At 35.3% G+C, this 18,935-nt stretch overlaps 1 protein-coding gene across 1 annotated transcript in view; it reads left to right on the plus strand.

Moving 5' to 3' along the window:
* LOC140155028 (death-associated protein kinase 1-like) overlaps positions 1–18,935 on the plus strand; it is a 102,660-nt gene that overhangs the window by 22,516 nt on the left and 61,209 nt on the right. Inside the window, exons 4-6 of the mRNA XM_072177701.1 lie at positions 3,149–3,247; positions 4,375–4,674; positions 11,986–12,084. Coding sequence (XP_072033802.1) covers positions 3,149–3,247; positions 4,375–4,674; positions 11,986–12,084 — 498 coding nt within the window. The remainder of the gene's footprint in view (positions 1–3,148; positions 3,248–4,374; positions 4,675–11,985; positions 12,085–18,935) is intronic.

Below are 18,935 nucleotides of genomic sequence, written 5' to 3' on the forward strand. Positions count from 1 at the left end.
ATTTGAAAAGTGATATGACATGATCAAGGGGAATGAGTCACATGTCGGCATTTTTTATCATTTCAAAGTTTTTTACATCATTTTCTGGCAGTTTATGAATGCTACATTTTGACGTAAACCCCGTCAAAATGGGACATCTGGTTACCAAGTTATGAGCAATTTATCAAACATTCTATTACCCCCACGACCCATTATTCAAAATCCCGCACCGTGATTTGTTGAAACGCGTCACGTGACAGACCATTAATTAGCGATAAAGTGTCAAGGGCAACGAACTTTATGTTCTTCTATCATCACAGCGCACAGCAGAGCGCACAGCACACCTGCTTATGTAGGGGAGAATGGAATGTCAGGGGTGTGTTATTGTATGTGCATACCTGCTTATAGGGAGAATGGAATGTTAGGTTGTGTTATTGGAATGTGCATACGCTTTGGCTAAGGTAAACAACTTGAAATATTTGGGCAAAAAAATTGATATTTTCTCTTTAAATCACACTATTTTGTGGTAATAGAATAGAAATAAAGGGTTCAGCATTATCCTTTACACGTAAATAATGTGTCCTCGGCAGTAAAAGCGTTTAAATAATGGGTTCGGCTGCGCCTCACCCATTATTTACGTTTTACTGCCTCGACACATTATTTTCGTAAAGGATCATGCATTACCCTTTATTTCTTAAATATAAAACAAAATAATTTGAATACTGTTTATGCCATATATCAAAAACAATATTAGCGACATCTGAATCATTCCTCTTGATCATGTCACATATAATGTAGATTCATTGCCAATTTTGAAAATTTTGTTAAATAAAACAAACACAATTCATCAAATGACTGTTTGTTGAGCCCATCTCCATCTGTCAACAATATGCCCAATCTTACCACTTCATATATTTCTGCTTTTCTTTACCCATGGCTTACCTCTCCTGCTCCCTCCCCATTCTGGCCATTTTTGGGATAGAAACAAATTGTTGACACTCTGCTTAGATATTTAATGTTGACCATTTGTAACATTTCACTTACCTACCTTCCTGATTAGGGTTGTAAAGGGGTGGAAAGTTTCCGGGAATTTTGGAAAGTTTCCCAGAAAGTTTCCGGGAATTTTGAAGGGCCCGGGAATATTGGGAATTTTGGGAATTTTCAATTATTGGCTTTTATTATGTTTTTAACTTGTATTTTAATATTTAATCATTCAGAAAGCAAATTGAAATCAAATTTAATCTTTTCACAACATATATATGATGTTTACAATGCGATATGTGCTACCAATGAAGAATAGGCCTTGTTTATATGTTCTTTTACCACAGATTTTCAGTATTTAAAAAATGACAAAGATTTTTTCATGTGGGATTTTCCAAGTCCAGCATCTTGCATATTTTCATCCTAAAATGTTGCATATTTTGGGAATTCCAAATTACCATTATAATAGCTAATTGCTATTTCTTAACCAAAATGTATGCAGTTGGAATTTTTCAATAGCTTTGAGTCAGTGAGACAAACATTCCTTTTTATTTTGCCTTTAGAATATGGGAGTCATTTGGATTGACGATGTAACTTGCCATGTCATATAATATAATTGACTTCCTCAATCTGGCTATGAAAATGGAAAATTTTCTTATCATTTTCAGAAATCATTTGTTAAATACTTTAACAGCACAAGTGATACTATACTTCTTGAATAATCAGGGTTGGCGATTTAAAAAAAAAAAAAATTTTAAATAAGAAATATAAAAAAAAAAATCGATTTATTTGATCTTTTTTAATTCCAAGAACTGCTATACTCCATGATAAAGCCAAAAGAGTTAAGTGGAATGCTAGACATATGTACAATCCTATCAGGTATTTACAAAAAATCAAAACATGTTTCAACATTTGAAAAGATTTGGTAAAATCATGGGAAAAAACCTGTTGAATTCTGCACCTTGAAGATGAATTTTTTAGCAATAGATAAGCTGACATTGCATCCAAAAGTTGAAGAAGCATTAGGAATGAAGTAAAACAGTCAATTTAACTTACATTTATCAAAAATGGTAAAATATGAAATACTTGACCCTGATTTAAATCAGTGATTTAAAAAAATCATTTGATTTAAATCGCAATTTCAGATTTAAATTGCGCCAACCCTGTTGAATATGAATGCTGTAAAATGTTTTGGCATCGAAACATAATCGGTGATTATGAAAAATAATTGGTGATTATTTGTATTTTAATTTTTAAAAGTCCAACCAAACGCAAAAAAAGTGCATATAGCCTACATCATGGTACATGTGTATTTTGGTACTGAACAGAAGACGTTAACTCCTGTGCATATATTAACTCATGCAAGATCTTTGAAGTTCACATCTTACAAGCTACATGTAGCACAGAATGAGAGTTTAAATTTATTATTCAAGATCACTTTAACAAAAATGTTGATAGTGCTAAAGTATCATATTTATTTACTAAAATAATAGTAAGTCTTTATGTAATAAGATTTAAGATAATGATTATCCCTAGAGAGTTTGTGGTTATTGTTTCAAAACTCATTGTAGTAGCTAGTGTAAGATGTTTTACAGAACAAAAACATAACGCAGTAAGATCTGGTCATGCTTGTTGTTTTCTTTGATAAAAATGGTTATTAATCATTCTTGAAGTTCTTTATTATGATTGTATGCTCTTATAAATTACTCCAATACCCTAATCTACACAGTGATTCCCCTGTTTAAACTTTGATTTTAAGATTTGAATGAAAATTCCTGAAAATTCCCAAAATTCCCGAAAATTCCTGTTAATTCCCGTTAATTCCCAAAGTTGCCAGTGGAAACTTTCCACTCCGAAAATTCCCGGGAATTTTACAACCCTATTCCTGATACCAGTAAACAAGTGTATATTTATTCACTGACCTTAAAATGGAAAGGAACATATTTGGGTAAAAATTGGCTCAATCATTACAAATCAGTGTAAGTCTCTGCAATTTACCCTCACTCATTAGAAGTGAGTGTCTATTTTGTCTTCTATTTTCCTGCCACCAGCAAAAGTAAAGATGAAAAAACAGTCTCGTACAATATACAGAGGAAGTACCTTGAAACAAATTTATTCATTTATGATGTGTATCCTTCAATACTGATAAAATAATGTTGTATCTCAAAATATTTTTCTTATTCTTCAGAATGGCTCTACAGCTCTTCATTTCGCAGCCCAAGTTCCTAGCGTTGACATGTGTCGTATGCTCCTAGATGCTGGTGCTTTTGTTGACGCGAGAGATTCGGTAAGCAATCAATAATTGAAATAACATTGAGATTGCACCAAAGTGAATTAAATCATTTATTTCTTGTTAGTGAGCATTGTAACTCATTACTATCCACTCAGAATTGTCATCTTTAATTTGAATGACATGAGTGAAATAACAGCAGTTCTAGCTCTAACTAACACTCAAGACAGTGTTATTGCAGTACAAATTCATCTAATGTTTGAAAAGAATAAATGTTTTTTATTTGATTTGATTTTTCTGCCATTCAAGTTACAGTGGAAACACTTCAAACATGCATGTATTTGAAAGTCGTCATGTAAATTAACTAAAGAATATTGAAATGATATTGTAGACCTGTGTGTATGAGAGAGATGAAATTTCTTGTCATAGACTTGTGGTTTGCTTGAAGCGGTAATCATCATATTCATTCATTTTAGCTGTCACAGAATACCACATATAATTTCCGTTCTTATGGGTAATGAAAATGAATACCAACTACTCAAAATTATGTCATGGTAAAATGTATCATCATTCAAATTCATGTAGGCAAATTGATTCTCCCATTTCACATGCTGATGATGCAATCCAAGGTTCAAATTGGGATGGTATGTTGTTCCATAAAACTAAATTCACTATTTGTCATCATATCTATGTTTTTGTGGGGGTTTTTTTCTCAGCTTTAATATTTGTTTTGCACATAGCATCCTCTGTAATGGTTAGCTGTTGGGGAAAATAGTGCAAGTTCTGGGAAAACTTTCAGAAGGGGTACATGTAACAATCATTGTGAAGGAAAATGACTTGTATGTTTCCAGGCCTCAAAATACTTTTGAAATTTAAGGGGCTACTTATGAAAAAAATCACCACCATAATTTAACTTTCAGGGGTTACTTTTGGGATTTTGGGGGCTAAATGCCCCATTCCCTATTTATTTTGAGCCACTAGCCTCAAAAATTTTTCCTTTCAGGGGCTACATTAAAATCTCCGCCATAATTTTCGGGGGGAAACGCCCTTAGCTCCCATCTATTATGAGCCCTATGTGTTTCCCAATATTACCAGGGTATTATTTATTGGATATTTTTTAAGTTATATCGTGAATTCAATCTTACACATGTAATGCCTTACAAATATTTTTATTTCTTTTACAGCGCAAATGCATCCCTCTCCATTACGCAGCTGATTGCAATGCAACATCCGTCTGTAAGATCCTCCTGGAACATGGCGCCGATGTCATGGCAACAAATAACATCTCCTTAGCCCCTCTTCACTATGCTGCTACCGGTCCCAATCAGCTTGACACCTGCAAAGTATTACTGGAACGAGGAGCAGAAGCCGACCAGCTAACAGACCTTGGAGGAACCCCACTGGCCAGGGCAGCTAGTACGGGCACACCTGATATGTGTCTTTTGTTTCTAGAAGCAGGTGCTAATGTTAATCACAGGAATAGTGTAAGTTTTAAAGTCTTTACCTCACAAGAGTATATTACCCTTTTCATTTTTGTTGTACTTCTTCCTCAGTGGTAATAAACAATTGACCTTTTCGGTAAATCCCATAATTTCTTGCAGTTAGACCCGAGATGTCGTTATTTTACATCACACAGATGCGCACATCGTTTAGCGAAGATCGTTACTGTGCATTGCAAGTTGGCGTGACATCAAATTACGACATCTCGGGTCTAACCGCAAGGAATTATGGGATGTACCAAAAAGGTCAATTGTGTCAAAATCTCAAGGCTATAGGTTCAAGGTGTTGCCCACTAGAGCACAGGATTTCACCTCACAAGCTACTTTGCATCCATGTCTGAAAATATATATGATGGAAATAATGTTAGACCACTGTGGGTAGATGAAGAACATACTCAGAGTGGATCAAATTTGATATATAAAGTTTGATATTACAGTAGCTAATTTTAAGTCAGAATCTGACAATTTTATGGAAAGAGTACGTCCTCCACAAGCTATGTCATGTGCTCGAATGAACAAAAGTGACCCTACACTATGCTGATACAAGAGACTTGATCATCATTATCATCGCGTCTCAAGATTTTCATCTAATATAGTAATAAGATACAACAAGTCAGCTTGTGTATCGGATTGACCTTCAGGAAACAGTTAGAGACTCAAATTGACCAGTGTATTAAATGAAAGTAGAGCACTTTCATTTTACAAGAATTGAAATTTAATATTTAGGTTAGTGGCTTGAGTATATCAGAATTCTATTCAGTGCATCCCCGGTTTCGACTCCGGGACTTGGGGATAGATGTAGCGCTGATATCAGGTGTCACACGACTTAGTTGTCCCCTAGCTTGAGGTTTTAGCCTGTATAAAAACATGATATGAAAATATGATGATGACGACAATGTGGGTGACAGCAATGATGAAAACGCGTAAAGCCGGGCACCAAAGGCTAAAAAAGCTAATTTAGGGGGAATTTTTTTTTCATATAGTAAATAAGGATGACATATCTTTTATCAATGTCCCTGTCACATAAAGACAAAGCAGAAAGTTTTGTTATTGTTATTCAGGTGTTTTGTTTTGTTTACGAAACAAAATAAATTATAAAGAACAAAATGACTTGATGACAATATACACATTTATACTTTTGATTCTGATGCTGGGTCACTGGGACTGCCTTTTGAGGAGAGCGAGAGCAATTACTCTCTACTGCTCTCCTTAAATCTGATATAGGAATGTGATTTTTAGCTCTCCTTAGTTGACCATTCTCTCCTTACATTATATTGTAAGCTCTAAACAGCTCTCCTTGAAGGCTCTTGAAGAGCTATTTAATGCTCTCCTGCAAATTCCAAAAGACAGTCCATGCCGGGCCGGCCTGGCCCGGTCATGCATGCCAAGTCAACATTTGGCATTTTCAATTAATTTCAAGACTTCTATATTATTAAAAGCTTTCACTTTAGGACTTTTCATAAAGTTTGTTTTTTGGAAGAGGTCACCTGCACTGACTTCCCTCATCCTTAAGAGATTGAGATGGTTAAAAACTTAATACTATAATCTTTAAAATAACCATTTGTGCTGTAGGCATTAGGACACAAGATATGCCTATACAGCTGCACTGGCAGCTGTATGTGTCAAGTGCCTGAATAGTAGCATACTAAAAGGGGGCAACAGTACCTCGTTTTATGCAGTAAGCAATGTTTACATTGTTACAATTACTCTGTTGTGGATAACTATGTTGAGGCCAACATGTGAAGAATATCAAGGCGACAAGTGATGTGCCTCCACATGCATGCCATCACTTTCCGTATCATCATGCAGAAATGAGTTTTAATTTTACATCATACTCAGCCTGGATTCACTGCAACTCAGAAGTTGTAGATGTCAATACTACTGATGAAACTGGTCATGACAGTTTCAATATGAGAAGCTGTTTAAATTTGGCAATGTATTGAGAATAATTTTGGGACCATACATGATTGCTGTAAAGTGTAAACATATGCAAAAAAAATTTCATGCAAGAATCAGTAATAGTCAGTGTGAAGAATGTTTAGGGTGAGAATCAGTAACCCTAACAGTTAAAAGCAAGCACTGTTTGTCAAGGGGTCGAACCCCAACCCTTTTGTGACCAAAGCTTACAACATTATAGTTGTCGAATTCGGAAGACTGAACATTGTCGCTATCGCAATTTTCATGGTCACTTTCGATTTCATTATTACTATCTGCACCATCATTTTCCATTTCAGAGTTCGAATTGATGCAGAATTTATAACAAGCATTCATTATTTTCTATTTCATGTGAGTTATTTACGACATTATTGGCTCAATCACTCACCCGGCCCTGGTCCCTGACAATGAACTCATGTGCATCTCCAGTTTCATCAAGAATCATCACCATCTTGACACATGGCTGACATCCTGAATCGATACATTCAGTATTGATAAAATCATTAATTCTATTGAATAGGTGACGTCTGACGGATTGCAAACCTCAGCGAATTAATTTCCAAAGTTTTCATTTGAAATTTACCAAGAAAATATTGATTTTTTTTTAATTATCAAATTACTTAATTACCATGTTTTTTCAATTAGTAGCTTTACCCACACACTATATATTTTGCTCCCACGCTTTTTAGAATCCTACCCTTTATACAGCAAAATTTTAACCCACACCCTTTTTACCAAGTTTCAGAATTTCAAACTCCCATGCTGTAGAAAGTATACCAGATAAACAGTGACAACGGTTATGAGCTAATATAAAATGGAAAGGACTTCAAGTTTCCCTTACACCCCCTTAAAATGTCTCCCAACACCATTGATTGGTTTGCTGAGTGTGGGTGAAGTTTCATGCCTCGGAACCCCAATGACGTATAGAGATGTCCTGTGGGCCTCACTGGTATGGAGATGATTTTGTCTGGTTACAATGCCCTGTAGTCAGTTAACACTCATCGCATGCAAGTATTAATGATTTAATACATCACCTTATTGGTCTATCACACGGGTAGTCCAATGATTATCTATTTGTGTGTAATCGGTCTTGTGCATTATTTATCCCAACTTGTGCAAATTAGTTATATGAACTGCCAACATTATTTGGTATATACACTATGAAGGAATTTGTGAATGTGTGAATGTTCAAGTCATTTAAAAAAGAATAGTTATTTGAAAAAGAAATACAGATAGTTTGTGTTGAATATATTGCCTACAATCAAAAGGTTTGTCACACATATTGCTTTTAATATTATGCATAAAAATTGCATATCAATGCATTCAAAACTGGCCCATTGCAACGCATGTAACATAACTTTTGAAAGTTACTCTTGCAAATGTTAGTTGGTTTATTAAATTGAATGGATGTTCTCAGTCATCCACTAGTTTTAAAATGGTTTCTTTTTTTAATTGAATTAATTATTTGCAACTTTTTGCTTTTCTTCATAATAAAAATCAAAATGTCAACTTTGCTTTTGAGATGCCAGATAAGAAATGCAATTTATTATTATTTTATTTTATTTCAAAGGCAGCAATACATTATGGATGAAATACGAGATGACAAAGTGGATAAAAACCCACTCTAAACCTTGTTGGGAGGAATTTGGAAGCTACATAGTTTGCATGTTGTAAACTACTACATATATAGCATTGCTTCAAGCATTAATGACATTGTGATGAGGGATATGTACATTTCAGTTGAAATAGATTACATATGCTTGTCTATATACAGCGCAAGCCTCATCAACTTGTAAGGACTGAATCCAGAGACAATAAATAAATAATGAAAACAATTTACAAACCATTTCACACACACAGATTCATTGAATGCCTCACTGACAATGAATCTATTGCTGGTTTAGTGCAAGGATTTGATGTAGAAAAAGTTGGGAAGTGTAAATTGATATCATATTTCTGAATCCCACAAAGGGGTGGATGTGAATAATGATATGGACAAGTTCAGAAAAAGAGAAGGATTTGACACACCATGCCTGTGGTCATTCATGCAGATATGCTCAACTTCTCACATCCTCTCATTCATGCTCTTCCTCTTTCTATTTTTCTTTCTTTCGTTTGTCTCCCTCACTTTCACATTCTCATTCTCTCTTTCTCCCCTCTCTCTCTCTCCCTTGTTCTCTTTCTTCCCCTCTTCTCACTAACTCTTTTATTTTTCTTATTATCACTTTTATTATTTGGTAGACACTCCAAAATGATATCTTTATATTTGTTTTCATGTCCTCTTTCATAATGCAATGAATGCTACACAGGTGCGGCAGGAATGCTAAGTAAATTTAGACAGGGAATGACAGAGGGGTCTCTTGTGGGTCTCTTTGCATTTTATTATGGGCACAGAGACTAGGAGGCATAGAGAAACCTGTAATGGGAATCATGTACCTTCAACAAGGTCCACAACTGAGGTGTGGGTGCAATGGGGTGATGTACTTAAAAGTCCACAACTGACTGAGGTGTGGGTGCAATGGGGTGATGTACTTAAAAAATGCATTGGGAGAACCTACAGACGGACAAAATCTTGTGACTTGCTCAAGTTGGCAACATGTCGGCATGGTGTGTGGAGGGGGGCTGAAACTGTGACATTTTGCATCCTTGATAGTTGAGTCTAAAAGCCCTGATACATAAGCATGTTGATTGCAACTTTGTTCCCTCAGATGCCTTGGACATCATATATGGTTTATTAAATCAGTTGGCATTAAACTAAAATTGAGGTTGCCAGGTCTGTTGACAGTACTCATAAAAACAAGGAGCAATCAAGATACAAAATGTATTTACCTTAGAAGGAGGAAAGTTATTGGCTTTGTGTGTTTTTATTTGTTTATAAGTATATTCACAACATACTCATCAGTCATCACCTCGGTTAACTCTCTAATCATGCTAATACATGTATGTTAGGAAAAATATCAACATTGATACAGAGTTCCAGTGATTAAAGAAAGCTTACAAAATGGAATAGAGTAAGACAGTAGTTTCACCGCTGTCTGTGTGTAACATGAGAACTTGGAAAAGTTCATTAATATATTTTAGGCTGGAAAAAAATTGAAAATGCCTGAAGTTTTGGAAGGTTATAAAAACTTGTAGTATGATAACCATAATATTTATGGAAGATTCAAGCTAGAAAATGTTTGAGTTTTGTAGACAAAAAACATGGAAATTTAGAACACTTTTTAGAACTGGTTTTATTTTGTGCTGGTGATGTCAAAATCAAAAATTATGTGTAGGGTTTTCACAGATCACATCACATATATTTACCAGAACCGGAAGAATTTGATGATAAAAGGTTATGGAATATTTACTAAAATGTGGTCGTGGAAACTTCACAGAAAGAGAGGCACTCTGTGAAAAATTAATTGGTCAGACAAAGATGAACAATCTCTCATAATAATGAATGCAAAAACATCTTCTATAAAATATAGGGTTAAATGGCTGCTTCATCAAAATGGACTATTGCAGTTGAAATCCTTACACCCCCTATTGAAGACATGACCTTAATCTCACATACAGGGATTGTTAATATCAAATGGAATTACTAAATGGGTGACTCCATTTGAAATCTACACTCCCTGTGTGGGAGGATTTAGGTCATATCTTCCATAGGGGGTGTATGGATTTCAACTGGAATTGCCCGGTGCATTTTTTGTGCAGCACTAGCATATTTTAAGATGTTCATTTTCTGTGTTGCATTTGTTGTTACCAATAAACCCATCTCAGGTTATTACTTTGACATTTATTCAGTTGACCTTTTGTATCTTATTGATTAATTAGAAGTTGGAGCAGGAAAATAATATACAGGTGGCAGCTATTCAGCTGAATGATAATTGTGTTAACTTAAAGAAAAACGAACAGAGAAACCAACCTCCAATGGGCTCCAATGCGAACATGTTCTCCTAAATGATAACATTAAAAATTTGCCAATGAAGTATAATAATATTATGTTGCTTCCCAGGTTTTATTTTTATACAAAATACTCCAAAACCTAAAACAAGTCATTTAGAATGCAACTCACAAGCAGAGAATCAATATTGCAGTTTGTTATATTTTATTTATTCACAGACTGATACACTTTTTGTCTGATAGTATTGAAAAAGAAAAATGATAGCGGCGTATATGGAATGAAAATAATAACAGTTATGGAATTCTCACCCCGTAAGGATTATTCCAAATGCGTGAATTGCATTCATCACACGCATTTCAATTGATAAATCGGCTAGCAAGGTGAAATCTAAAACCCTGGCGTTTTGGTCTAGTCACTTGAATGTATCTTTCTCCAAGTCACAAATCAAAAGAGGATTGCTTGCTAAAAACAACACTACATTGCCTTGAGGCCTAGTCCAGGCACAATAAAGACAAAAACTAGCCAGACACGGGCAGGCCGACAGGCAGCAGATGCCAGCTAAACTGCCCTTTTTCTAGAAGTCGCCAGTAAAATACCTCGTCAAATTTATTGTCAATTTGTCAGTGCTCGTCAGGCTAATATTTGAAAAGAACTAGAAACGTGAGCTTGTCTTTATTGGTACTAAAGTTGATCTTGTATTATTGCTGCTGAGGGTTTTTTTCCTTGTTTTTTTTAATGGTTTGCATATGGGTTAAAGTTTCACCTCACTGTTAAGTCAAAAAATCTTCTCAGAAAAGATACACCGTATTCAAAGAACCACTGAAGCAATACTTGTCTTTTTGTTCATCTTAAAGAATTAATTACGTAAATTCCAAAATCGTTAATTTGCAATGCTAATTTTTAGAACTCCGATAAATCAATTTAAAAAAAATTGGACCCTTCAAATGCATTCAAAATTGAGTTAGAAAGGATTAATGAAGGTTATGTCCCAGTTTATGTTTTTAGTTTTGTTATTAAAGAAATGAAAAATAGAGCGTACAATGCAATATTTGTGATGTTATTTACCTGTGGTTGTTTTGATGGTGATTTTGGTGTATAAATCCATCTGTCATCAGCATCTCATTTGAGACTGAGAGAAAGAAAGAGAGAAGAGGTAAGGAAGGAGCTGGCAGTGCAGCATCATCAGCTGCATATATTGCAGGCTGACTAGCTGGACTAAATCACTTGTGTGGCTCTTGGTTTTCACTTGTCACTGTCAACCATCTGGGTTGGTTGGCCGTGCACTGCTCCTGCAGCGATAATTGTGCAAGCCCAGACCAATTTCCATATTTGGATCGTTATGTTTAATTTCTCAGTGAAGGATTAATAGCTGAAGGGATATATATGAAACACCTTTGTACATAATGATGACTCGAGGTATGTAGCAATTTTTAATAGAAATGTTTGTCTTTTGTTAATTTTTTCTCCTACAGAAACGGCGAACGCCTTTACATGGTGCGGCAAGAAAAGGTGCTCCAGAAACATGCTGTTTACTGATTGAAGCGGGAGCTGATATCGAGTGCACTGATAATGTAGGCAAAAAACTTTTTTTCTTTAATTTCTTTATATCTATTTGGTGTATGCATACAGGTGGGGATGGGGAGTGGGGGTGTGTTTGGGGGGGGTTGAGGGTGTGTGTGCATATGTGTATTGGGTGTAGTGGTATGGGTATATGTGTGTTTCAGTTTGCATGATATGTGTATGATATTTTATGTGTATGTTTGGAGATGTTTATCAAAAATTATTTTGGACAATTGCATCTGTATATAATTATGTGCAACAATACTTTGATGTTTAACTATGAAGTTTGAAACATCTCTCCCAAAATATTGAACATTATTGAAAAAAATAATATAATTGCTATGGTGATCAACCTAGACATAAAAGATGAGCATTTTGAGGGCTCGGTCCTCAGTGCAACAAAGGCTTATCTCCATTGGCTCCCCAGGGTAATGTTGGGTATAAATATAATCATACTTATAAATAACATTACCCATTTGAGCTAATGGAGGTGAGTCTTTGTTGGATTGAGGCCTCTATTTGTTCTCATTCCAAAAGAATGTTTTACAGTTCCTCTATTTTCACCATTTATGTTCTCAACAGTAAGTTGAAAGAAAAAAAGTAGATTGATATAGTATCATCTTTAACCAAAATATTGTATATTTCAACACTTGATAGAAATGCTGCAATTTAGTACATTTCAAACTAAGCAAGTACTAAGTTCAAACACAATTTAAATCTGCTTGTGACGCTGTTAGCCGAAGCACTGCAAATTACAAGCGTGCAAAGTTACTGTCTCAGTATAATTTTTAGCCATAAAAGCTGTGATTGTTCACACCATGTACCTTGAAGCAAATGAGGTACTTTGATTGTCACGCAACCCTTTATGGTAGACGGGTAATATCTGAAGGGTGATTTGCCAAATATGAATATCGTGCCTGAGTGTGCTTAGATTCCCGTCAAGCCATATGTACCCTTTGCCACGTAGGTTTTGCGCAACCTGTATAGATTGTATTTACACTTGAAAAAAGGTGCATTTGGCATTCAATGTATTAAAGCAAATTGTGTCAAATTAATTTGAGCAGTAGATAATTGCAATTATGCTCTGAACAGGTCCGGATTTGCATTTAGATAGCTTGATTATGTCTAGGTGCAACAGCCACAGGTTATTTATACATGAATTCAGTAATGTCATCAGTACAAATATTCACTTTACATGAACGATTTATTTTAAGAAATACTTTGGGGTGACTGTGTTGTATTGTTTTCTATTTTGCTCATTTGTGAATTAACTATTCCAACTTAAATTGTTCTGTCGTTGTTTTGTTGTTGTTATTAGAAATCAATAATCAGATGGTATATTTAAAGAAGTATTTCGTGATCCTAGCATCCTCTTTTTATGACATTTTCAGTAGCTATCCACGAAAATAGCTTATTCCCAAAATTTCAATTGACTAAGATTTTGCGTTTGGGAGTTACACATGATTATGTGTATTACACTGCTCCATAGGCCACTGTTGTAATTTCGTTCTGGTACACCAGAACGTAATTCAAATTTGGCAATATTTTTGCTAAACAAATTAATTTGCAAGAAATTTTTTGTACATAAACATTATGTATGTAGCCAGAGGTTTGCAGTGGTATAAAAATCTCAACTTTATTTGATAAAAGTGGTAGGATAAGGATGTGGATCACAAAATACCCTTTTAATAGTAGTAGTAGATTGTGGTTCCCACCTTGAAATAGGTGCACCCCTGTTCGGGGTATTAGTTAAACATAAACTTAGACTCTGCTACAACACAAAACAACATTTCCACTGCCATCAATAACAAAATATTATAGCCACATCAGAAAAAAAACATGATCATCTCCAAGCTAAAACAAAGGGTGATTAGTCACCAATGCTTAGCTTCCTCATCTGGTAGAGAGTACCTTGCTGAACCTTTGTTGTTGAAGTTGTAGAGTAATGATATGCTTACATGTCATATCTAACAGGTGATGCAGGACAAATACGGGTCCTTGACATCCCATTTATTTCTTAAATCTCATTATGGTATGGTTGAAGACAAGTAACAAGGACACGTTATTGATCACAATTAGTCGTGATTGCCCTCATTGGTACAGAATTGATTACATCAGGTCAGATAGATTATATGATGAGCTGCATTCAAGTATTTTGTAACACAAACTGTCCGCTGTTGCACTAATTTCAGATTGCTTATAAATGCCAAGTAGTGATTGTACTTGGGTGAAGATACCTCTATGTTTTTACAAGGAATCTCACCTACACATATTAAAAGAATTATGAAATCCCTTAAACCACCACTTGGGGTGGAAGATCTCTTGGAATTTACGAATGATGTATTTTGGGTACAAGTTCTGTCTTGGAGACATGTGAGGCAGGTTTCAGTTTTCCTCTTTCTTTCGTCATTCATTTGGGATAAAACTGAGCACTGTGGTTTGACCAGCTCAGAATCGGCGGGCTTTATAATATAACAGATTAATATCTACATATTTTATTCATTCAAGTCCTATATGTTGTCTATTTTCTTTAACACACACAATATAGACCAAATAGGTAAACTATAATATCACTCTTTAATATAGGTCTACTTTTTGGCATAGTGGAAAAAGCTTAACAATCTCCCGTCGATTACGAGCTGATCAAACTGTAGTCTAGATCCCAGTAGTTAGGGGAAAAAGTTCACTTTGGTGACCACTCTCTGGCTAGTAAGGTTTGACGATTGATTCGACTTCTATGTCCCTCGCGAAAATCCCGGCATTTTTCGCTAGAGGCTAAAATCCAAAATGGCCGCCACCACCATTTTGAAAATTTAAGTTTTGAACCAGAGCACCTATAATCATGCACAAAGACACTTTTTCGGATATGTCGAGTACAAGGATTCCGATTCTGACATTAGTTTGACATTACGGCATCATTTTCACCCATCCTTATTTAGGGTTAAGACGCCTTATTTGGGGTTTAGACTGCTTTATCTGGGGTCTACGTCGCTTATCTGGGGTTACGGCGCATTATCTGGGGTTTATATGCCTTATCTGGGTTTAGACTGCGATATGCTAAGGTTAAGGCATCTTAGCCACAGGTAAGGAACGTAAACCCATGATAAGGCCGTCTAAACCACAGATAAGGCATCTTATCCATAGATAAGGGATGTAAACCCAAGATAAGGCAGTTGAAACCCCATATAAGAGACATGAACCCCAGATAAGGCGGAAATGACACACTTATGCTTCTGCTCTCATTCAAAATTCACATTTACGCTCTACCAAATGGGGGCCATCTTGGATTTCTGGGCAAAAATTATTTTGTAACGTCAAATTAATGTCAGATTCGGATTTCTTGGGGTCGACTTATCGGAAAAAGTGTCTTTGTACACGATTTTAGGTAATCGGGTTCAAAACTTATTTTTTTCAAGATGGCGCCGACGGCCACCATCTTGGATTTCTGGGTAAATATGAGTTAAGTAATGTCAAAGTAATGTCAAATTTGAAATCCTTGTGGTCGACTTATCCAAAAAGTGTCTTTGTACACGATTTAAGGTCCTCTTGTTCAAAACTAAATTTTTCAAGATGGTGCCGCCACCATCTTGGATTTCTGGGTGAAAATGATGCCGTAATGTCAAACTAATGTCAGAATCGGAATCCTTGTACTCGACATATCCGAAAAAGTGTCTTTGTGCATGATTATAGGTGCTCTGGTTCAAAACTTAAATTTTCAAAATGGTGGTGGCGGCCATTTTGGATTTTGGCCTCTAGCGAAAAATGCCGGGATTTTCGCGAGGGACATGGTGGCTATTTTTTTCTAAATGGTCCATAGAAGTCGAATCAATCGTCAAACCTTACTAGCCAGAGAGAGTGGTCACCAAAGTGAACTTTTTCCCCTAACTACAGTGAAAATACTACTTGATGTATAAACAGTCCCAATGATGAGTGCTGAAGGGAAATTACATGTATGCATGTGACATTAAGGAGTGTGACAGTTATTTTAGGGTTAGTTTGCTTGTTTGTTGTTTTTTCTGTGAAAGATTTGTCAACTGTTTTACTTTGATTATACATGTGTCTTTACAAAAGCAATATTTGGAACAGGCTGGCAACTTCATAATACATCAAGCAAAATTTAACTGTATGGTTTGTATGTTTTGACATCTCACTATGTCCCTTAGTTAGGGAATTAAGTTAGGAAATATAACACATGCTTTTATGAAAGGTTTTATATTTCCTCTTATTGATCTCATATGCCTTATGTTTGTCCCATATTTTTTTCCAATATGCTATATTTTTATCCTGATATTTGTTGAAGGAAAGGACATTTGCAGCCTTAAGCAAGTACAAAATTAGATATTGAAAAGCTTAATGCCTGTAGGTCCAGAGATGTGTTCCTTTCCTGGACATAACAGGTTTTAATTTTATATCTGTGTTGTGCAATCCCCACAAAAGATGCGTTTCTATGAGATATTGTACTAAATGTCAAACCACAAGTTGTAATTATTATTTCGGTGCTTGCAGCTTAACACAAGGAAAATTGTGTCCTTAAATGTCCTCTGCCCAGCTGAAGATACGCAGCAGTAATTATATAAAATGTGGCAAAACATATTGGCCAAGCGTACTTGTCTTGTACTAGTAATAAGATGAAGAAATTAATCAGTTGTGACTAAATTGAAATAAGAGCAAGTATTTTCTCTCACTATTTAGCTATACATACAAATACTTATCATAAAAACAAGACCAATGTTGATGGAGAAATTACTACATAATATGGCTCTGGAAAATGAAGCTGAATAATACTTGCATTGCAGGAATTATTTAGCTTGGCTGAATTTACTGGCTAGTACCGGCACAGTGTAAACAGCCTCTTGTATTTGGGTTAAGATATAGTTCAAATCGATAATATGGCACTTGTTTCTAATCAAGTTATTAGGATACAGCCAGGAGGGACAATTAGGAGGTGTTCTACAGACATCATTTCAAAACATCCGGATCAATATCAGGACATATTGCTGCTAGCAGGATGGAGACTACAAGGCCACTTACTTGAGTGTCTTTTTGAAGGGTACATAATAAGGCTAGACTCTTTTTGTTGAAAAATATGGAAGACTACAACATGATTGAGCAAATATATGGTTATGATGGTCCATTATGTGTGGGGTGAAGCAGACTGGGTCATGATATTACCAAGATGAAAGATTTTTTCTTTCTCAAACAACATAGCCATTATACCTGTGCCACAGAAATATATGTCATTCAATGTGATTCAGATCTTGGGTACATTAATTAAGCTGAATTAAGCTGAATTTATACTCGATCGCTTTTGCAGGAAAGTGATTCTCACGCATGCTCGTCGAGCTGATCAAATCGCTGAGGCAAAAACGATGTCGCTTTTGCAAGTTGAAAAAATCTCAACGATATTGCTTGACACGTGAATGCATCAACCAATCATATACAACCAACTGGATCTATTATTTTGCTAATTAATTTATCTTTCTCGATTATTAATTTTTGGTGATGAATTAATTCAAAGCAATAATTATTGATAGCAACTTATGTTTTACAAATGTATTTTGGCATTAAGAATATTTTAATTGTCGTCTGCAATCGCTATCGCCGTGATAAGTATAAATGCAAAAGCGACGAGCGATGCATCGCAAAATTCGGCAATTGCCCATCACTTTCCAAAAGCGTTTCATTGCAATCGCTCGGCGATCGAGTATAAATTCAGCTTTAGTAATGAGTACCCATTAAATTCATCACAATTGAAATTTGGCCATTTTGGGAACAATAAAATATTAAAACTGAGCAAATGACAATGTGATTTCAAGTATTTTAATAAAGACACAAAAATCTCCTGTCTATAGCCTAAATCGTAAATCTTATTAAAAATCTTCATCTTGAGCAAGGTGAACATGGTGAAACCTCATTGAAAGATGAAAAAGTTTTAAAAAAGCCCTAAAAAAACGCATTCCGCATTAATTTTTTAACTTGGGAAGGGCTTTGAGACAAACTATTAAATGAAGATGGCTTAAGGAATCAGATAGCAACATTTGCACAGTACTTTTGTGCGACCTGAGAGCAATAGACACCACATTTCAGTCAGAATACGAGGAATGTCCTTCGATATCAATTTTTTTAAATTTGTGATATAATACACATTTTATGGCAAATGATTAAAAATTAATATTTTTTATATTTAACAGTCCTCAAAGTAAATTTTATAAATCTAATGATATTTACTTAAATTGTATGTAGCTGGGAGGAAAATCCATCCATCATTTGAAAAATTTGACCTTTCGTATTGAAGATATACATTTTTAATAAAAAAGATGTATTAAAGATTTGTCTTTAAGAAAACATAATTTTTTCTTCACAGGAGCGACTCAGTTCTTAGCTACAGCTATGATGATTGAAATCAGCCCAAAGGTAGTCTGATCCCTCTGACTAGGAACAATACTAGGTCAAGCATCATTATTTTTACAACTAACCCTCAATGTCTGTGATGCCTGGGAATTACCTACTACATGCAAAATCATGCTTAAGTTTCTATACAGAAAATAGAAGAAAAATGCTGCTTAAAGTCCCATTCAGACTCCACATCGCAGCGTGATGCAATGCTGTGATGCTTTTAAAACATTGCAGCATCGCACGATGGAATTAAAATGTACATTTCAATTTCATGGCGCGATGGTGCAATATTTTAAAAGCATGTGGGGTCTGCATCTCATTTTATGGTCATAACGAATAGCGGGAATGAAAAGCCGATGATCGATTGAAAATTTTGACCTTTCGTATTGAAGATACAGATTTCTCCTCCCCGCCAAAAAAGGTCTTTTGGGGAAAAATTGATATCATCAGGATATTACTCGTTTTC

Source organism: Amphiura filiformis, chromosome 6 (genome assembly GCF_039555335.1).
Source record: "Amphiura filiformis chromosome 6, Afil_fr2py, whole genome shotgun sequence".
In the NCBI taxonomy this organism is placed as follows: domain Eukaryota; kingdom Metazoa; phylum Echinodermata; class Ophiuroidea; order Amphilepidida; family Amphiuridae; genus Amphiura; species Amphiura filiformis.